At 40.8% G+C, this 22297-nt stretch overlaps 1 protein-coding gene across 3 annotated transcripts in view; it reads left to right on the top strand.

Annotated features, from left to right (window-relative positions):
- The window catches only part of ICA1 (islet cell autoantigen 1), an 81098-nt gene that overhangs the window by 306 nt on the left and 58495 nt on the right, over positions 1-22297 (top strand). For 2 of the 3 annotated variants that reach the window (XM_068157095.1, XM_068157094.1), the window contains exons 2-5: positions 13512-13549; positions 16898-17069; positions 18620-18692; positions 20682-20805. In XM_068157095.1, coding sequence (XP_068013196.1) covers positions 13533-13549; positions 16898-17069; positions 18620-18692; positions 20682-20805 — 386 coding nt within the window. In that variant the 5' untranslated portion in view covers positions 13512-13532. Of the gene's footprint in view, positions 1-13511; positions 13550-14238; positions 14256-16897; positions 17070-18619; positions 18693-20681; positions 20806-22297 lie in introns of those variants that run through there. The other variant, XM_068157096.1, reaches the window with a different exon arrangement.

Genomic DNA, 22297 nt, shown 5'->3' with positions numbered 1-22297 from the left:
GACCTGTCAGTTTTATCAAGAGGTGAAATTAACAAGGCGCAAGATGGCATCTGCCCCTCCTTTTTGCCTTCGTTCCCCCTTGCCGCCGTGCGCTTATCTCGCCATGATTTACCCGTTTCTGCCTCGCTTCCTCCCGTACATCCTCTCTGGCTCTGTGCCCGCTGGAAGCGGGGAGGTAGGGCAGGGAAACGGCCGCTTCTCCTCAGCGGCTTCCGCCTCGGCTGCCAGGCTCCGGGCTGAGGCGCGGGCTGTCCGGCAGCGTTTGTACCTGAGGGCTGGCGGGGTTGAGGGTCGCGGCAGGGCCTCCTGCGCTAGCTAGCCAGGCGCCCAGGCGATGACAGCTGGTGAAATTCGATTTAAAGCTTGGGGGGTTTTCTGGTGAAAGATTGATCTTGATAATCAGATTTTTTTCTGCATCCATCCACCTGACACATGAATGTTTCGAATGTGCTCTGGTCGTCTAAAAGAAGGAGGAAAATAGAAAATTGTTTGAAAATTAATTGAAACACCAGGTCAGTTTTAGTGAAGGGAAAGGGTGAAGGGCAATGTGCTCTGTTTTCCATCAGTATCGTTGTGTGTATGTTCATCACCAAATGTAAGCAAGCCTCCTATTCTGTGCTGCTATACATGGTGCTGATAGCCTCAAGGTCCTGCATGGACCCTCTCAGAATGGAAATTCAGGTTCTTAGTTCAAATGTGTAAATATGAAACTGAATTGAGTAATCTCAGGGCTATGTCCTTTAATCCCCTACCCTCAAGTTACATTGTATAGATATTTTGGAAGTATGGCATTGGAGTTGTTCTTCGTGTTTGCTTGATTGTAATATTTTATACCTGCCTGCAAGCTTTGCTTTAAAGCAAGTAATATTATACCTGCCTGCAAGCCTTGCTTTAAATAGCTTTTGACTGTTTCCAGGAAACACCTGTTCATTGAGGACTCCTCAAATCCCCCACGTTTCATTCTATAATTATTTTTCAGTTCCTAGATGGTCTCAAAAAGCAGCTGTGGCTGGTGTTCTACAGCAAGCTGCTTGGAAATAAACTGTTCTCACGTTTTGGTCAGGCAAGGCAGCTGTTGTAAGAAGGAAAAACAAACAAACAAACAAAAACACCCCACAACAACAACAAAAACCTGTGTTGGATCACTTTTCCAAAGTACTGGTAGAGAAAACAGTGGGCTAGATTTTTGAGGCCACAGTGCAGGCTGCATTTGGTTATGGTAACTTTTCTGGTAATCCACTTTTTTTCCACTTTGTCTGTCAAAGGGTTCCCAAGGAGCAAGTGGAAGTACCACTTGTCAGCACTGGTCCAGAAGTTGTAGTTCTTGGTAGTACTTAGCATGAAGCCCTATGAGGAGAGGCTAAGGGAGCTGCGATTGTTTAGCCTGGAGAAGAGGAGGCTCAGGGCAGACCTTATTGCTGTCTACAACTACCTGAAGGGTGGTTGTAGCCAGGAGGGGGTTGGTCTCTTCTCCCAGGCAACCAGCACCAGAGCAAGAGGACACAGTCTCAAGCTGTGCCAGGGGAAGTTTAGGCTCGAAGCGAGGAGAAAGTTCTTCACAGAGTGAGTTGTTAGTGGTTGTAATGGACTGCCCAGGGAGGTGGTGGAATCACCATTCCTGGAGGTGTTCAAGAGGGGACTGGACGTGGCACTTCGTGCCATGGTTTAGTAGTCATGAGGTCTTGGGTGACAGGTTGGACTTGATGATCTTTGAGGTCTCTTCCAACCTTATTGACTCTATGTTTCTGTAACATCTCACGGAGACATTAGCAGTTTGTTAATCTTTCTTTTATATTGCTGTTGGAATAGAGTAGCCTGTTGGCTTAAACCGAACAACTTAATCATTGGAGATTTTTGTTAATACCACTGAAGAAGGAATTTAGTATAAAGCCACATAGATCTTTTGTCTGCTACGCTGCCATAACTGGTGTAACCAGTCAGGTTTTTCCCATGGCATCTCTACAGGAACGTGATGTGGCAGGTAAATGCTGCCAAACCTTGGTCCTCCAAAGATTCTTTATTGTCAGTAATTCATGAGTGAAACATTGTCATTCCCAGAAATGTTCAGTGGACTCAAGAGTTAGATGCCAGTAAGAGGAATTCACCACCTTAACTGAGAAAGGCAGTGGTGATGTTTGTGGGAGATTCAAGCACACACATTACTGGAGATTTGCAGGTTCAAGAAGGTCAGTTATGACTGTGTGGAAGGGGGAAGGCTTCTTTAACATTTTTCTTTCACATGATTGTTATTGAGATGTGGAGGGAATTGCATAGTGCAAAGTAAAATTCCTGCTGACCCCTGCTAGAGGATTGGATTGTTTTTTACTCTCAGAAGAGTTTTAAACCCACCCATCTTGCCTCTTCTTCTCTGTTAGGGCTGCTAAGTTGTTCTGACAAATTCCTAAGTAAGATTTCCTGGAATAAATGAATAATAACAGCACTTTCAAATAGTATTGAAAACTCTTGGTACAAGTTGGCAGGAAAAAAATTGTGCTGATATCTCAGCTAAACTAGACATCAAGAAACGTCTTCAAAGACTCTTTAATACTTTTCAGAATCTCCTTCAACAGTGTTGCTCTGAAGTAGTTGATTCAAGATGTTTTACCACTTCTCAAACATAAAATTACTCTAAGGACAAAAACTGCCACGTGATGCAAAGCATTAAAAATACAAAAGCCTGGAGAGTGAAGAGTGTTAAACAAAGAACCAAGCAATCAAGAACAGGAGAAGCATTTGACCTTTTAGTTATTGCTAGTAACAATAGTCTCAGGGTAGTTTTTCCCGTGGCTATTGTTAGCCATGGCAAACCGAGGGGCATTTTGACCCTATTATGCAATCATTTACGTCAACCTTGGGAACTGTCTGTTCTGAGTCACTGAAACAGTACTCAGGTCTTTCTTGCATGTAGCTTCATAGGGATCACTGCTACTCTGGGAACATTCTGCTGATGTGTCAGTATCTGAGGACAGCAATGTAAAAGCTGAGTGGACTATACATCTGTCAAGAGTATACAGCCTGTTTGGATCCTGGTGTTTACTCAAAGGGCCGTGAAAGATCACCCTGGCATTGTTGTTGTGCATGCTAAAACTGTTCTGTTAATCAAATCTCTTATCCATGGATATAAAATGATCTCCTGAGGGGATCTAGAGAAAATTATTATCCCCTGTTCCCTCCAAACGCATTGTTTTCCCTCGGGTCTAATAGCATTCCTTCCTGGCTTCTGCATGGGTGAAAAGTGGGGAGGGAGGCAGAAATTTGAGTGTTCATTGTTAGCAAGTAGGGTAGCTAAAAGAGCCATTAGTTTGATCTTTTAAACCCATATTTGTGCATATTTAGTGTAGTATACATGTGAAAAGACTTTTATGGGGGTTTTGGTACATCCATTGCTTTTCTCATAGGTTCTGCAAAGAGAAGGTTTCCTAAGATTAAGTTTTTAGACCAATTATAGGTAGAACTTGCCCCCAAAACCATCTTCATGTCATCTTTTCTAATTTGTGCACTGTAGGTGTTCCATATGGCATTTTCTTTAATAGATTTCAGCTAGTAAGTTTAAAAATACTGCATTTTAAACTAAGAGCACAAATGTGTGTTACAAAACAATTTGATAGTTGCTTCAGACAAATGAAGCATTTCAAATGAGATTAAATGCCGGATTGCCTATATCCCCAGCTTCCTGTGTTTGCAGAGTGAGGTTAGACCTGCCTCTTAGTGTCATATAGTCAAATTATTCTTCCATAAAACACACACAGTGCTTATGGTACTCAGGTTCTTTCCCAAGGAAGTGTTCTTCAGAAATACAAGTGGAACACTAGCAGTTGAGTAAAAGGTATTACCTGAGGGCAAGTTGATACTATGTGCTGTTCAGATACTATTTCACAGTAAGCACCTGAAAAATCAGTATAATCTAGAAAAGACATGGAAATTTAGTTGTATGTGTAATTAAATATCTGTGTCTTTATGGAAATTCTGAAGTTCTGCAGGCAAATTATCTCAGAGGGTGATTGTTTGCCCCTCAGTCTTCCAACTGTGAGTCTGCCAGCATTTATTGACATATTTTTGTTCTGAGGCTGGATGTACTAGGTCTTGACTACATGTGCCATTCTTATCAGTGTTTTTCAGCTAAACCATTGTTTTTAGGAGTTGGCTATTTTGCTCAAAAGAAAACAAAACAAAGCAAACAGCTTCAAGTGTAATTTCAATGTGTGTTACACTCTTGAAAGGAGGTCACTTAATGCTTTTAAGTTTGACATGATAGTTTTTGGAAAAAATGCAGATTCCCAAATTCATAGATTCACAGAATGGTTTAGGTTGGAAGGGACCTTAAAGATCATCTAGTTCCAAACCCCTTGTCATGGGTCCACTAGACCAGGTTACTCAAGCCCTCATCCTACCTGATCTTGAACACCTCCAGAAAGGAGGCATCCGTGACCTCCCTGGATGACCTGTTCCAGTGTTTCACCACCCTCACTGTAAAAAATTTCTTCCTAATCTCAAATCTCCCCTCCTCAAACATCAATCCATTCCCTCTCATCACTACCAGCCCTTGTAGTAAGTCCATTCCTGAGTTTCTTGTAAGCCCCTTTCAAGTACTGGAAGGATGCTCTAAGGTCTCCCTGGAGCCTTCTCTTCTCCAGGCTGACAAGACCCCACTCTGACAGCGCATATAACAGGCATATAGGACCAAAGAGACAGAAAAGTGGTTTTTTAGAGAGGAATATTAACAGTTGACTTGGTCCTTGAACTTCATGGGAGCAAAACCAGGTTTTAAAAATCAAGGTGTCATAATGCCAAATTTCCAGTGTTTTCAGGTTGGTTAAAACTTTAGCTGCTTGAATACTGAAAGGCATTGCAGACCAGATGGATCAATACTCTTAAGTTCTAGGTGTGAGCAATGAATTTGCAATGTGCAAATTTGCTTTGTTTATCTGCCACTGTTTTCTGTTAGTCTTGTGTGTATCAGAGTCAGGAATATAAAAGTAAAATACTAAATGATAGCATAAGAAACAGGACCCTGGACATCATCCTCTGTTTGGACTACATCAGGAAATGAAGCACAATAATTTGCTATGTTAATTATGTATTCTGAAACATTAGAAGCATAATAATTATTTTTGGAATCAAGTAATTCTTAACAGTACTCTGTGCTGTAGTTTTTGGTCATCTGTCCTTCATAGAGTGTAAGAGTCGGCATAAAACTCAGTGAAACACAGGTCGATATGTACTTAATGTCAGTAGTACTGCTGCTCATTTTGTTGCATGTACTGTTTGCAGACAAGTGCCAGGGTAGTGCTACAACATGACAGAAAGAAGATCCCAAACATCCAGATTTCTTCAGACCTTGTGTATGGTTTCTAATGGTGTGAGTCCTTATTCATGCCATCTTAGTCATTTAATATACCTGCTTGTATTACTGTGGTTTGTTCTCCACACAATTTACTAGCTTGAAAAAAAATACAAAGAGGGGGAAAGGTGTGTGTTATGTTGGCTCAAGCTGCCTCCTCCAGACTCAGATTTATCTGATACTTTTATGGCTTTGAATACATGGTTGGAGTTTTTCTTCTGCATGTTGAATTTTGTTATGTGTTTGGCTTTGTTTGGGTTTTATTTTTATTATTTATTTTCATTTTTATCCTTTGAGAGATTAAGACTAATAAATAGAATGGAATAACTGAACTTTTTACTGCAGTGTCTCATAAACCTCCACAGGGAGGAGAAAGAAATGGAAGAAGTTGTGTATCAATATGTTAGTTCCAGAGGTGCTTGCAGTGAAAGAAAAATTTGGTTCCAGTGGGCTTGAGGGCTGTGGCTGTGTCCCAAGCACAGTGTGTTATTCTGCATGCTGCTGAATCTTTTTTTCTCCCAGTAATGTGACAGACCACCATGAAATCCCAATTCTAAGAGGGGTGGAGCAGTGTTCTTACTGCATTATTTGGCTGTATGATTCAGGTGCTTCATGCAGAAACCATCATTTCTGCATGCCCAGAGGACAGTGGGGAGGCTCTGGTTCAGGTACTCAAGAGTTGCTTTTTGAAGGGTCTATTCACTATCTGTACAGGGACCTAGTATTGAGACGCTTATGTGATAATTTAGACACCCCAGTTAGATAATTGGGGTCAAAGAGCATGAATTTTCTTTTCCCCTCAGCATCTCCCAGGTGTATGAATATAGCAGGAGTCCCTCTCCGTGACAGATATTTTTTTGAAGAACATATGAAACTTCTTTCTAGATGGCAGCCCCTTATAAGATTGCAGTATTTCTTCTCTTGAGAAGCTGTGGATATCTTGAGATAGCTGTGGATAATGTGGTAAAATAGATGCTTCTCAGGAGAAGTAGCAATGCTGTGGATCTGTCAGAGACACAGAAATGGGCAAAAAGTTGTAGCAAATGGAAGGAACTGCTAATGCAGTGTTTGCTGACCAATTCTGCAAACTTTTGAATTAATAAACAAGTGCATCAGGGAGTAGTCTAACAGAATGAAAATATGCCTGGATTTAAAGCTAAGCATGGATGATTCTGCAGGATTAGAACATTAGTGATGAATCTTAAGAGCTTTAGAGGAAAAACTAAGTCTTGTCCTCTGTCATATTGATATTGTTTAAACTCTAGATTCATTTTAGCTGAATTACAGTGGCAGCTACTCATGTGGTTAAGAATAGGAATACTTGTAGATCTGTATAATCTTGATGCTGCATGCTTATATAGGCAAAAACTTCACTTTTCACTCTTTTCCTGCACTGACCATATGAATAATTCAGATAATAGGCTGCTTTATTCCCTTGTGCTTAGGAAAGGCAAGTAAAACATGATTTGAAGCTCCTGGTCTGTGTGCTTGTAGACATGCAAGAGAAGATATAATTGTGCCCTTTCTAATCTTCATCTTGCAATGAGACTGCCTCTTGCTGTGGAGGCTCATGTACTTCAATCAGTTTGATCGCAGCTTCCAGTGAGCAGTATGGAGGAGATAGTCATCTGCCAAGAGATGCTGGAGGCACAGATGGCATTGATTCCCTTTACCTAAGCACATGTAATTCCCTTCAGAGTGTTTTGCATAAATGGAACAGTCATTCTGAACTTTTACAGGTATAATTGTTTAATATTCTTCTTCTTGTTACCGAGCACCACTGTGCTGTTATGGTATTGTATGTTGCTTAAAAGAGTATTAATTTTAGTAAAACTACAGTGCATGAATCTGCCAGGATTTTTAGGATGAATGGACTCTGAATTTGAAGAACCACAGAACATAACAGCTGCTTTGAAAGGACAATAAACTGAGAGGACAGTGCTGTCCATTAAGTGCAGACTCCTCTGTGTCTCTTTTGATGAACCCATTACTTTCACATATGGGTTGCTGAATCCTGATTCTGCCTCCCATTCAGTTCCCTTTTGTTGTTTCTGGATGCACCTCAAAAGAATGTGTTGCTCAGTCTACTGCCTGCCTACTTAACTATGCTAGGTCATCTTTGGGTGTTAAATTTGATCTGTAGATCAGCATTATAGTGGTTTTGCAAGGATTTCAGCTCGTCTGTTACTTCTGAGAAGCTGTGATTAGACCAACAGTTTGTTGACCGGTCTTTGCAGCTGAGAATACCCCTATTTGCCATCTTACTGCTTTCTTCTATAACTAAACTAAGAGCACATTAAGAGCTGTGTGACCAATGTTCAGCCAAGGAGAGATTTGAATTAGGAGGAAAGATTTTATTTTTTCTAAATTAGAATTTCTCATAGCCTAGGAGAGCATGAAGATCTGAACTTCACCTTGCCACATGACACTTCTTACATTTAGGCTCACTGGAAAGGAAACCTGAGTTACACTGATAGACAGGACTCTTTATTTTCAATGTAGGTGTTGGAAAGAAGGCATTCATACTTCTTTTTCTTATGAATAATCTTCAGATACTACTTGTATAAAATTTTGTAGCTCTTGAGAAACCAGACAACTTAATGCTGTAACAAAATGCAACATAATAAAGCTGAAAAAGAGGAGAAAGCATGTACAAATGTCGTATAGAGCAAAAGCTCAAAGGTGAACCGAGGGTATGATGGAGTGTATACTGCCCAAAACAAAAGCATTTTGATCTTTGCATAGAAAAATGTAGATGGTGTATTCAAATGGTCTTGGACAATACAGAGAATCAGATTTTCCATAGGAATAGAAATGCCATTCATAGACTCATATAATTTTTTAGGCTGGAAAAGATCTTTAAGATCATGAAGTCCAACCATTAACCTAACACTACCAAGTCTGCTGCTAAACCAGGTCCCTTAGCATCACGCCTCCATGTTCTTTAAACACCTCCAGGAATGATGATTCAACCACTTCTCTGGGTAGCCCATTCCAGTGCCTGACAACCCTTTCTGTGAAGAATTTTTTCCTAATGTCCTACCTAAACCTCCCCTGGCGCAACTTGAAACTGTTCCCTCTCATCCTCTCTCTTTCTACCTGGGACAGCAGACCAATCCATCCACCTCACTTCAACCTCCTTTCAGGCAGTTGTAGAGAGTAAGGAAGTCTCCCCTGAGAGGTGCTCCATCAAGTTTCATTTTGGCTTCATGCCTACTAAAATACCTCAGTAAGAAGATAGTGTGATGCAGTATACTAGAAATAGTGTGGAGTTCTTTGTGCATTCCAGGTGTTTTGGCTTTTTATGGAAATAATTTGTAGGTAGGTAGCCTACAACTCAGGTAAACTCTGCCATAGATGCAGAGGTGCCATAGTTGGCTGTTGGCAGGGCCATCTTGATTCCAGCGTGTTTTGTTAGCTGTGGCAGAGCACTGTGTGAATGCAGCTGTACGGCTCCTGAAGCCAGGCTGAGCCTAGAAACAGTTCAGCTGTATTTCAGTGTCCAGGTAGATCGACTCTCTCAGGTTCTCCGTGCTCTCAGGTTGCAAGCACAGAGCTTTGGTGGTTCCTCGGAGGGTCTGCTAGGACCTGCTGGCTTGTGAACCCAGTCAGTTCTGTATGGAGAGGGATGTTTCAGCACTGTGGTCACTTGTTGTGAAAGGGCCAGCTCAGGATAAATGCTGAAACCAAGGTAGCATCTGTCTGTCTCAAGGAATCACTTGCGAAATTACTGGGGCTGAGTGTGGACTTCAGGAAACCTCAGATCCAGCAGTGTGCAGCAATTAACGTGCATTTGTGCTGTAGCTTTCCCTAGCTAGAGAGAGCCTGTGTTTGCTTCCCTTCCCCCCTTACATCTAGAGTGTCCCTACCTTTTGTTTGCCGAGATAAAGGCTAGCTGTCATGGAGATCACAAATGCTGCCTAACTCTTTATCACCAAAGATAATGGAAACTTTCCCATACAAAGGATTTCTGGGGTGCTGAATGCTTTTTTTAATTGAAACCTTTTTTTTTTTTCAGTCTTAATACACTGGGAAGTAAAAAGGAAAACAAGTCCCTTAGAAGAGCTGGTGAAGGGCCTCAAACACAAGTCTTATGAGAAATGGCTGAGGGAAGTGGGGTTGTTTAGTCTTCAGAAGACAAGGCTGAGGGGAGACCTCATCACCCTCTACAACTACCTCAGATGGGCTTGGAGTGAGGTAGGAGTTGGTCTCTTCTCACGTGAGGCAAGTGACAGGACAAGAGGAAACAGCCTCAAGTTGTGGCAGGTTGGAGACAGAAAACATTTCTTTACAGAAGGGATTGTCAGGCACTGGAACAGGCTGCCCAAGGAAGTGGTGAAGTCACCATCCCTGTAATCATTTAAAGGATGTGCAGATGTGGTGCTTAGGGACGTGGTTTAATGGTAGTAGCTTAGCAGTGGGGGTGGGATTGTAAGCTCTAGGTGAGCAGTTGGACTTCATGATGTCAGAGGTGTCTTCCAAGCTTAGCAGTTGTTCTATGGTTCTCACTCCTTGTGGCAAATTAAGCTTCTTTTTATGTATAAACCTGTATGATAAAGTAGGTAACTTTAAAAGTTTGACTGCAGTTTTTTGGGAAGGTATTGGTGGACTCTAGTTAGTGTCACACGCTTTCACTGTAGCTGCAAAGAGCAAGACTCTTGTTACATGTTCAGGCCGTTTATGCCTTGTTCTTTGAAAGCATAATAGAGTTCAAAACTTAAAGTAGTCAAAGGTGATGTGCTTATCCCTTGGACTCCTTCTTCAGCCTCAGGGCCAGCCTTTCACAAGTGTAGGGATTCTTTGTTAAATGGTTATGAAGTCCTTTTAGTTCCTGGATACTTCCCTGGGCTGTTTCCAGTCCTCTTTTATTAACATCTCTCACTTTAAGTGGATAGATTTATGACTTTGGGATTTCTCTAAAAGAATCTTGCTGCTTTCAGCTATCCCAGATGCTTTTAATAATGTCTTCTGTTACAGTTGAACAAGTATCTTAACTATCTTTGGCTCTTGGACTTGTAGCAGACAGTAGCAACACATGAAGTTAGAGATTATAAAAGAATGTAATTAAATGATGGCGCTGTTAAATGGCTGCGAGGACAGTTTATGTGTTATGTGCAGCAATATCTGGTGAATGAACTCTGTCAATGCTTTTTAAAAATCAGCTGTGAATGAAAATAAGGAAGAAGAGAAAAAGCCAAAAATATTTAGAATAAACTTTATTTAGAATAAACCAAACCAGGTTGGAAGAGACCTTCAAGATCATCGCGTCCAACCCATCAATCAATCCAACCCACCCAAACAGCTAACCCATGGCACCAAGCACCCCATCAAGTCTCCTCCTGAACACCTCCAATGACAGTGACTCCACCACCTCCTTGGGCAGCCCATTCCAATGGGCAATCACTCTCCCTGTACAGAACGTCTTCCTAACATCCAACCTGAACCTCCCCTGGTGCAGCCTGAGACTGTGTCCTCTTGTTCTGGTACTGGCTGCCTGGGAGAAGAGACCAACATCCGCCTGTCTACAACTTCCCTTCAGGTAGTTGTAGAGAGTGATAAGGTCACCCCTGAGTCTCCTCTTCTCCAGGCTGAGCAACCCCAGCTCCCTCAGTCTTTCCTCATAGGGCTTGTGTTCCAAACCCCTCACCAACTTTGTTGCTCTTCTCTGGACTCGTTCCAGCAAGTCAACATCCTTCCTAAACTGAGGGGCCCAGAACTGGACACAGTATTGTCGATAGCTCTTAGAAAGAAAATGTACTGTACTTTTGTGTGTGTTTGTGTGTGGGCATAGTGCGGTGTTATTCTGCTGTTCATTTACACCACTCTTGTGTGAAGTCTTCTGTATTAAACCAAAGGTAGCACTCGTATTAAACCAATGGCAGGCAGACTTGGCTGTTCCGGGCTAATGGTTGTACTTGACAATCTTAAAGAGCTTTTCCAACCTAAATAACTCTGTGATTCCGTGTGGATCACGGAAGTGAACCTCAATGATCACACAGTTGTCCTGAGCTCTTCCTGAAGAGTGGAGTGTACAGTGTGTACAGTGCCTTACACTTGTTCCCTGGCTTGGTTGTTACCATTTTGTTCCACGTAACACACGCATTATTCCATCTAGAAAGACTGGTCTTTGCTTGCTGTCAAACCCAGTATGCTGTAGGATGACTGAGTCATGGATGTGTATACAAGCTAAATCCTAGGTTCTTATCTCACTTGCACACACCCATGGTTGACTTAAGGAGGACAAGTATTAAACTGCTGAAGCCAAGCATAAAGTTGTTAGAAAACTGAAGTTAATGTTGCCTGTGGCTTGTGGCTCTAGAAAGTACAGCAAAGCCATGACTGATGCTGTCCATTCTGGTGCTGTAACACAACCAAACTTCAGAAGCTTGATTGTTCTTCTTTGACTATTGTTTAGCTGTTGGCTTTTACCTTTAAACTCTAAGACAGAGCTGTGATTTTACTCATGGCCTCTCCTGCAGAGTTTATGAGCACTTCACAAAAATGCCAGTTTGGGAAGATTTCCTGCTTTGATAGAATGTTGCAGCATTTACCAGGATGTTTCACAGGAGCTTTGCCAGGAAGTTTTACAGGTACTGACAGCACAGAAACTGGAATCAGAAATCTGGGATTTGTGTCCATTCATATCCAAATGGAAGTGTATTTGCTTCACAGCTGCAGGAGGCACTCAGGCTGTTTGTATTCCCTTGTTCAGGCTCCTGCAATGTGTTCCAGTTCTTTTGCCGCTCCAGTGGTAATAACTATGCTGTCTGTAAGCAGCACTGTGCTGGATATGTTTCCAATGTCTCATGTCCCCAGTGCAGCCCCTTTTCTCCTTCACCCAGATCAGTGCCAAAGTTCAGTTTCAGCACCATTACCTCCCTAGCTGCTTTTTCCATTACTCAGTCAATCAGCTTCACATCTTAGTGCAGCCCCTTGGTGTGTCCACCTGTGCCTGGTCTTACCCAAGGCCATTTCCCAGCAGCACCATCTGACCAGCTTCTTTTTGGTTGCATCTCTAGTGCTTCTGTTCACATGCTGCCTGTGTGCTGGACAACAAAGTCCTCTCCAAAGGCAGCAGAGGAGAAGTTCCTTGTTTATAAGGTGGGAAGTGGCGTGTGTGCCATCTGGGCATCTCAAAGTATAGTGAGAGACTTGAGTATCCAAGCTGGAGATACTAACTTACAAAATCTAAAGTCTAAATGCTTGCAAAACATATTCTGTCCCCGGGCATTGTGGTGTCTCATGGAAAAATCACTTGGTGGTTACATGTTGCATCTGTGGCTCAAAACAAGATGTAGCTGATGTTTAAAAAAAAAGAAAAGTGGCATATGGGTGGGAAAAGTAGCTGAACTTTGCTCTGTCTAAACTGTGGCAAGAAATGCTTGACAGAGGAAGGTGCTTGGCATGGACAAAAGTAACTGAATTTGTGCCAGGTAAATTTGGTTTTGCCTGGAGAAGCTGCTGACGTATTAGGACATTGAGGTGCTGGAGTGTATCCAAAGAAGAGCAACTAAGCTGGTGAAGGGCCTTGAACACAAATCTTATGAGGAATGGCTGAGTGAACTGGGGCTGTTTAGTCTGGAGAGGAGGAAGGTGAGGGGAGACCTCATCACACTCTACAGCTCCCTGAAAGGAGGTTGTGGTGAGGTAGGGTTCAGTCTCTTCTTGCATGCAACAAATGACAAGAGGAAATGGCCTCAAGTTCTGGCAGGGGAGGTTCAGGTTAGATATTAGGAAAAAAATTCTGCTCAGAAAGGGTTGTCAGGCATTGGAGTAGGCTGTGCAGGGAGGTGATGGAGCCACCATCCCTGAAGGCGTTTAAAAGACACATGGATGTGCTGCAGGATGTGGTTTAGTGGTAGTGGCTTAGCAGTACTGGTGGGATTGTGAGCTCTAGGTGAGCAGTTGGGTTTGATCTCAAAACCTCAACAATTCTGTGATTCTATGACATAGTAAATGGCAACAACAGTGTCACCACTGAAGTGTGTTTGTCAGATTTAAGGGAGACGTGTTACACGAAGAAAGTATTTGGTTCTGTCAGAACATAGTAAACAAGATGCTACAGTGTGGTAATTTTCTGTGCAAAAAGGGAGGGGTTTTCTAGTCTCTAACTTGAAAATTAGGGATTAAAGATGTTTGTATTAACTGATAATTTCTTATTTTATTTAAGAGTCTGAAGGAAACAAGAAACATGGAAGGTCACAAATAGTAAGTACCTTGATCATTTTTTTCTTATTCTGAAGAGCTAATGGTGTTTGGTATGCTTCTCACTGCCTGAGTCTATCACACATTATGTTTTGGTGTTGAGTGTATGAAGTCACTGGTGCACATTCTGTTGGAAAAGAATAAACATTGAAAATAATGAAAAAGTGCCAAAGAATGGAGAAAAGAAGTGAATTGACTAGATAGAAAAAGAACATGTTATCAGTGCCCTGCTTGATGGGAAGAAGTTTATCAGCTGTTGTACTTCAAGAGCTTTATCGGTGGTCATCTACTTCAAAATATAGCACATTCTTTAGGCTGTATTTCTGATTATTTAACAAAACCTATTTATGTCTATGGTTACTTGACAAAAAAATCTGTTTTAAATATATTGACCAGTGAAAAGTTTCCACTGAATATTTCACAGAATCAACAACGTTGGAAAAGACCTCAGAGATCATTGAGCCTAACCTATCACCCAACACCTCAAGACTAACTAAACGTGGCTTCAAGTGCCACATCCAGTCCTTTTTGGGGATGGTGACTCCACCACCTCCCTGGGCAGTCCATTCCAATGGCAAATAACTCTTTTGTGAAGAACTTCCTCCTCACCTTGAGCCTAAACTTCTGCTGGTGCAGCTTGAGACTGTGTCCTCTTGTTCTGGTGCTGGAAGAAGAGACCAACCCCCACCTGGCTACAACCTCCTTTCAGGTAGTTGTAGAGAGCAATAAGGTCTCCCCTGAGCCTCTTCCAGGTTAAACAATCCCAGCTCACTCAGCCTCTCCTCATAGGGCTTATGCTCAAGGCCTCTCCCCAGCCTCATTGCCCTTCTCTGGACATGTTCAAGTGTCTCAATGTCCTTCTTAAATTGAGCGGTCCAGAACTGGATACAGTACTCAAGAAATAGAGCAGCTCTCCACTTGAACACACCAGTCCCAGTGCCAGTCTTGTGCAGCTCCCTTGCCAAATGGCAATAATGTGATTAGAAATCTTTCAGTATCTTCAGCATAAACAGGAGCCAGTAAATTCTCCAAATAAATTTGGAAGCTGGATTACAAAGTATAGTGGTAAAATATCATATTTCTCATATTCCTTCAGTTGGTTTATCACTCTTTGAGTAATATGTATTAATTCCAGCTTTATTTTGTGTGTGTGACCTCATATTAATAACTCATTATTATTCCTTGTGCCTTTCCCCCAGAATTTTTAGTGACCATGGCATCACATGAATTACGGTGTTTTCTTCCCTTGACCACTGAACTTAAGCTATCAGTTATTTGCACAGCTGTAGCAGAAGTTAAAGCACACAGCTAGCCAGAGCCAGACAGCTTTTTTTTTAAAAGTAATGCTGTTTTTATTGAAGTCCCTTAGTCTGTTTTCTCATTATGCAGAGAGATCTTCTTGCCATTTATTAGAGATTGTAAATTTTGTATTTTAAAGGTGCAGGTCAGTACAGGCTTCACCTCACTTGATGGGCTGTCTGTTGTCAGGGTGTGTAATGGTTTGTATGTGCAGAATTCCACAGGAAATGTATGTTTTGCGTGGATGATTTGATTTGTGCTGTAGCACCTAAAAGGCCTTTATTTTAATGGTAATGAAAGTAATAAATGAAGTTCTTGAAACTAATGCTTGGGTAAAAATAAATGGCCGTATATGTTTGCTTTTAAAGTTTGGGGAAGCCAAGAAATTCTGTGCTAAGTGCATTTTAGATTTTGTCCTTGCTCACTTCCAGTTTCATTTCTTACTGTCCCATCGATTAAGGCACTGTTTCCTAATTCACTGATTCAAAATACCTAAAGCAAAGTGACAAACCTCTGTGAAACAAACTTCCTTTTCAGATTAAGCTGTAAGTAGTAACTCTTAGGGCAGATGTGCCACCCTTTTGAGGAGCACATGTACCAGTGGCTTGTTTCTCAAATTGCTGTAGCAGCAAGTATCTCTAGATGTAGATCTGTATCTGTGTCTCTCAGTACATGACTTGATCTTTGAATGGCTTAGGTTGGAGGGCAGGGAATGCCTCTCAAATAGACCAAGCTGCTCAAGGCTTCATCCAGCCTGGCCTTGAACACCTCCAGGGAGGAAGCATCTACAACCTCCCTGGGCAGCCTATTCCAGAGTCTCACTACCCTCATACTGAAGAATTTCTTCCTAAGATGCAGTCTAAACCAACTGTCCCTCAGCTTAAAATCCTTCCCCATTATCCTGTTGCTAGACACCCTTATGAAAAGTCTCTCTCCAGCCTTCCTGTGGGATCCCTTCAGGTACTGGAAGTCATCTGTAAGGTGCCCCCAGAGTCTAGTCCTCTCTTAGCTGAACAACCCCAGCTCGCCCAGCTCATCCTCATAACAGAGGTAATGTGCAGGTTAGGTGAGAAGAAGACCTCTTGGGATAGCATCCCTGAGCTGTCTGTGTATTGTGAACAGAGCTAGTGGATGGTAACTCAGGAATGAGCCGCAACTGGTCACTTTCAAAATAAGCTCAATCTCTTTAATTCTTTGGGATTATATAATACAGCAAATTTTAGCAACTATTTATTTCCAAAGATCTGCAAAATCACTGCAACTTTTTATTTGCATACATAGGGAGAAAGCATGTACTGCAGGAATTACTAATGGGGTGACACTTCCTGAAAGAGATCAAGATTTCATTGTGAGGCTATATTTGCTATTAAATCATCTTGGAATATTTTAAGCATTGTGGAACATGGAGTTGGTCTTTAGATTGCACTTCTAAGTCTGCTACAGGATTGCAGTCTCATTTGTCAGTAGAAAATCATCCTTTAAAAACAATAAATAACCTGTTACGTACCCACAGTTGTTATGTAGTCGTTGCATTCCATAAAGGTAGGAGCTACCTACCTTCCACAGAGCATGTTGTAGAGAGATGTGTTCTTCTAATTCTTTATTTTTCAACTGAAAAAAAAGGGAGGGCAAGAAATAGTCACATTCCATTCATAAAATGAACTTCAGGAAATTCTGACACTGCTGAAACCGCTTGAAAAATGCTGCCTTGCTTAAGCAATGCTACCTCACTTGAAACTCTCCTGTTAGTTTTAAATATACATAAAGTTAATTCCATGGGCTGTAAATCATTTCGTAATTGACTGGGAAGAATTCTTTGCAGCTGATTATTTGGCAGTACTGTGTGCTAAAGGCATTCAAATTCCATAGTAGGATGGAAATTACAACATTAATTGCTCTGTTATTAATGCATAATAAGGAAGTGCAGGTTAGAATATACTTACCTGCATGCAAATCCAATATTCTTGATGGAAATGTATTAATTTAGCATGTTAGGCTTGGGTCTTTAAGCATCTTATTGAAGTTTTGTCATTCTATTTCTTAACATTCTAGCAATTATCCAAGGGAATTTTATGACCAATATGCTCAAAGCCAAGAAAAATCTGTAGTCAATAAAATGCAACAGAAATACTGGAAAACAAAACAAACCCTTATCAAAGTCACAGGAAAAAAGGAAGATGAGCATGTTGTGGCTTCAGATGCAGATCTGGATGCAAAACTAGAGGTATGTAATGTTTACATGATGACTGTTCTCTGCTAATTGTAAAAATCTTTTCATTTCCATCAAGCCTCCAATGTGTGTGCACATACAATAACAGATACTTTTAAATCATTATTTTCTTGTAATGTATTTTCCAATTGTTGGCAAAAGTACAGGGAATAGGGTGGCATTTTGAAACACAAACCCCATGTCCCTCAAGGCTGATTTGGAACCTAACGTCTCTCATCTTTATCTTCAGGTTTAGGGGTCAGTTTTTTTCCTTTTGCTGGCACAGAGATTATCCTTTGTGCTTGTATCAGACTTATCCTTTGCTTACAGCAGTTTTAAGATTTTTTTTTTTAATACTATTCTGTAGTATATACAAATTGCTTGGGTTTTTTATACAGCTATAGCACATGTGCCAGGAAAACATGCAATGTGCCAAGGAGCGAAGTGCATAGTGCCTTTTGCTATTTCAAGCTTTTGTGCAGTTTGTAGGTTCATGGAATGGTTTAGGTTGGGAGGGACCTTGAAGGTCATCTAGTTCCAACCCCCATGCAATGGGCAGGGACACCTTCTACCAGGCCAAGTTGCCCAAGGCCTCATTCAGCCTGACCTTAACCACCTCCAGGAAGGGGGCACCCATGATCTCCACAGGCAGCCTGTTCCAGTGTCTCACCACTCTCACTGTGAACAATTTCTTCCTAATATCCACTGCAAATCTACCCTTCTCAAGCTTAAATCCATTCCCTCTCATCCTATCGCTACTATGGGGGAACAAGCCTCAAGCTGACATCTCCAATCCATTATAATAACTCATTAAAACAGGATTTTGGGTAAGTGGGTTCTGCCACGATCAATGAAGCTTTTGAAAGTGTGTAAAGTGTAACCAGAGAAGGAATCCTGTTTTGTGTGAGAAATACAGTCCTATTGTCAAAGTCTTCATTCCCACTGGGAAAAACCCACTATAATAAAGCTCTGAGAATTTAACAGCTTGAACATCTTTGACACAAAGCAAATGATAAGGGAATGGACTTACCAAGTGTAATAATCATGTTAATGTCCAGCCAAAGTACTGTGAGTTTTTTAGGAAACAAGAATTGTACATCTTCATATGCATCCAGAGATATCAGTAAAGGAAAACAAAACCCAAATAAACAACAGCCAAAACCAAAACAAAAAAACACACACACCCCCCAAACAAAAACCCCACCACTAAAGGGAAAAAACACCACACTAAAAAAAAAAAAACAAACAACCCACAACAAAACCAAACTGAATATTTTGGTTAACTGTTAGCTGTTTAGAATAGGTCTGTTTCCAAAATGCTTTCATTCATTTTCCTTTTGTAAGGATTGGTCTGTCTGTTGTTTCAGTGGACAATTTGATTGTAAGAAAAAAACACATTTTGTAAGGAAAAACTGCTTTCAAGCTGGGAGGGTGACTCATTGCTCAAGAAAACAGTGATCCCTAATAATTTCTACCAAAAATTAAGCTCTTTCTTGTGTTTTAATGGTCAGTGTTTCTTGCATATACTTAATTGTATTTTATGTGTGTTTTTGTTTCAATATCAGCTGTTCCATTCTATTCAGAGAACATGTATGGAGTTGCTGAAAGCAATTGAACTGTACCAAAAAAGGATTTGTTGTAAGTATGATCAAATACAGTAGTTAAAATGATAAGGAGGTCTGCATTGTGGAGTTATTAAACAAGTGAAAAAGTCAGAATGGAAATGGGGAGCTACTAGTTTCATCCTATTTGAAAATAGGTATCTTTCCTTGAAGACAGCTGAAGGCAGACTTGCTTATTTGCTTCAGACTTGCTTATTTGCTTGAAGATCTCCTAATTCTTAATTTCTTTTCTGATATTATGCAGTGCAAGGTGGCAATAGTTATGGGAGAATGCTTGTTTATAAGATGTTGGGTTTTTTCCTGTTACTTGCTTGGCTTGTTTAAGTGTCTTGTCTTGGAAATCCTAACTCCATTCTGGATGGTTTTCATTTTTGATGATTCATAATTGACTACGAAGAATGTTTGGTTTATCACTAGTGTTAGAATTAGGTAATTAATACTGTTAGGGTTCATTTGATAATGTTGACTTGGCTGTAACAAGTGTACAGTAATTAGTGGTTGTCATTAGCAAGAGAGAGGGACCTTGTTTGGGAAGTTTCAAGCAGCAGCTTGTGTTAAACGACCTCAAAACATTCTCAGCAATCAATATTGTTTGGTTCTTGCTGCTGTGATTCCTGCCCTGGAAGGGAGAATCCAGCTTTAGCTTTGGACACATCTTTCAATTAACTTTCTTTTGTTGAGTGTTATCCTTTCTATTTTGCTGATCCAAAGAGTGTCAGAGGTAACATTTCAGGATCTGGAAGTAAAATTGGAATGCAGAATAGTGGTTTATTGAGTTCAAGAAATGTTCCATAATAGCAGGTAGCATCTCTAGTGCAAGGATGTGCAGGTAGCATGTTCTTCCAGAGTGTGCAGTGACTCTGCAATGGATTTAACTGTTAATACTTGGGGGTGGGGAAAGACAAAAAGATTTCAAGAGATCTTTCTTTATGTTAAGCCCTTACCCTTACTGATAGTAGGAAAAAAATGGTACTGTAGAAGACAGCTACTTTGGAAGATTAATAGAGAAGGTCATAATGAAATGTTTTTGTAAGGATGTGAGATCATGAAGACCTATGGTCCAAGTTTGGAAGCAGTCAAAAGTTCAGTGTTAAAAACACTTTTCTTTTTCTTTTTTTCCCCCCTTTTTTTTTTTTTAATTTGAAATATAAGTATTTCAGATATTTGAAATGTACATTAAAAAATAGTATTTGAATTGCATAAATTGCTAGAGTTGTAAAATAATCTTGCAGAGTCATTTGAAAAGAAATGTTCTTTAAAATGAAGTCCTAGATGTTTCCATAGGAAAAATTTATTTCTGTAGTCAAGCATGAAGAATGGACCAGAGGAGAAAAGCAAGTGAATAAGCTTTGGGAAGTATAACTTAGAATGTGCTTCACTGAAAGTGTGCTACAAAGATCAGCTGAGGCAGTTCAGGTTGGCAAAAAGGATGAAAAAAAAAAAAGCACCCCACAAACCCCAAGACTAAAGATGCTATTATCAAGATTGGATCCTTTGTGTAACCTAAACAACCTAGAATAGAATAGAATAGAATAGAATAGAATAGAATAGAGTAGAATAGAGTAGAATAGACCAGGTTGGAAGAGACCTTTGAGATCATCATGTCCAACCCATCATCCAACACCATCTAATCAACTAAACCATGGCACCAAGCACCCCATCAATTCTCCTGCTAAACACTTCCAGTGACGGTGACTCCACCACCTCCCCAGGCAGTCCATTCCGATGGGCAATCACTCTCTCTATGAAGAATTTCTTCCTAACATCCAGCCTAAACCTCCCCTGGTGCCTTTTTGCACTGATGGAATCTTGTGGTTCTGGTTATGTTAACAAATATCTCCAATGAATCAGATCTTTACTACATGCAGGAATTCCATGGAATTCTTTATCTTTTCAGTGCTGCTTGGATGTAGAGTGACTTTACCTAATTGATCTTATTTCAGATTTAAAGCTGTTAGGAACCTATTAAGTAACCTGTTTGACCACTCATTTATTTTTTTGTTAGTTCTTTCTCAGGAAGAAAATGAATTGGGGAAATTTCTTCGATCACAGGGCTCTCAGGATAAAACAAGAGCAGGAAAAATGATGCAAGCCACAGGGAAGGCCCTCTGCTTTTCTTCTCAGCAAAGGTATATGTGTCATAATGTCTGAGTTGCAAAGTGCATGGCATAAATGGTAGCTGATTCATTGTTGGCATAATTCCTTTTGCCATTTGAAATGTGTGAAGGACAAAATGACAGGAAAGTTGTTATTGACCAAACCTGTCAGTGTAACTGGTTGCTATGTGGAGTTCTGCCTGATCCTGGTTTTTGTATCATGGACCTGCTAAATCTGCATATCTTCAGATCCCCGACCTGTACCTGCTCAGCTCAGTGGTTCTAAAGCTGTACAGGTGGATCTCTGTGGCCCATCTAGCAGTGGGGTTGTAAAGGAGCTGATGACAGGCCCCTCTCCTGCTTGGTGGCACTTCTCCATCTCAGACAAACGCAAAGCAGGCTTGTTGTAGAGATGTCTGGGTCCTGGAAGGGCAGGGGAATGGGTGAAGGAATGCCATTTTCTAGGCCATGAAGTCTCAGTGTGAAACTTCAAGTAGGTGGAGGAGAAGAAGTCTCAATGCTAATTTCTGCTTTAACTTTATATCTTAAAGTGCCTCAGGAGAGGATCCTCAGATTGAGTAGGAGCAAATCAGTTAAAAGATAAGGAATCCGGAGAGGGACACATGCACAAAAACCTACAGGATGTTACCCAGGGCCCTTGATGTCTCACTGCCCCTGTGTTTGCTCCAAGAGTTAGTAGCAATACCTGATGGCATTATGAGTCTTGTGATGATTTTTTTAAAACATTATTAAGACTATGGAAGTTTCAAATTCACCATCAAGAGAAGAGAAAATTCTATTCCATATTTTACAGGATTTGGGGAGCACTCTTAATACTTTACAGCTTTAGTTTTGACAGTGCAGCTGTTTGGCTCAAAATAAAACATCACATATAGAGCACTGAGTATTTCATATATTTATCTTGGGCTAGAATATGGTCACTACCACATCCAGCAACAGCCATGATCTTTAAAATATATGTGAGGCAGCTTTGAGCAAAGGAGCTCATGGTTTGCTTCTTTATAGAGCTTTACTGTTTATAGAAGTCCTAGAGTATAACATGTCTGCATAAAATTGAATTTGCCTTTAGAATGGCTGGGTAAGTATTTGTAGAATGTGAAAAATGTGAGGGGAAAATAAACCCCAGAGGCACACTAAGAAATTCACATTTTATTATATATCTTAATGCATTTTTAAGGTGTCTTTTAAAATAAACTCACATCAAAATACACTGCTTGTCTCTTTTTTTTTTTTTCTTGAGACATCCTTAAGCTTATGTTGAAGTTGAGAGAGTTCTTGTTTGCATTGCATACCAACAGCTAGCTCAGAAGCTGGAGATGAAGAAAACAAGATTTGCTGGTTACTGGAGCTAAAACTAGAAGTTCTCTTATGCCCAGGAAGCTCCTAAGTAACACATTGAACTAAGTCTACCTTGGTGTGTGGAACTGAACCCACTCCAGTGAGGTGGCTGCTGGCAACCAAGAGGGAAGAAGCAGCAGCAGTAGGAAGCAAAGCAGAAGTTGGA

Source organism: Melanerpes formicivorus, unplaced genomic scaffold (assembly GCF_026170545.1).
Source record: "Melanerpes formicivorus ecotype bairdi unplaced genomic scaffold, bMelFor1.0.p_v2 SCAF_35, whole genome shotgun sequence".
Classification (NCBI taxonomy): domain Eukaryota; kingdom Metazoa; phylum Chordata; class Aves; order Piciformes; family Picidae; genus Melanerpes; species Melanerpes formicivorus.
Note: the sequence above shows the minus strand (reverse complement) of the source record. Positions and strands in the feature narration are given on the sequence as shown.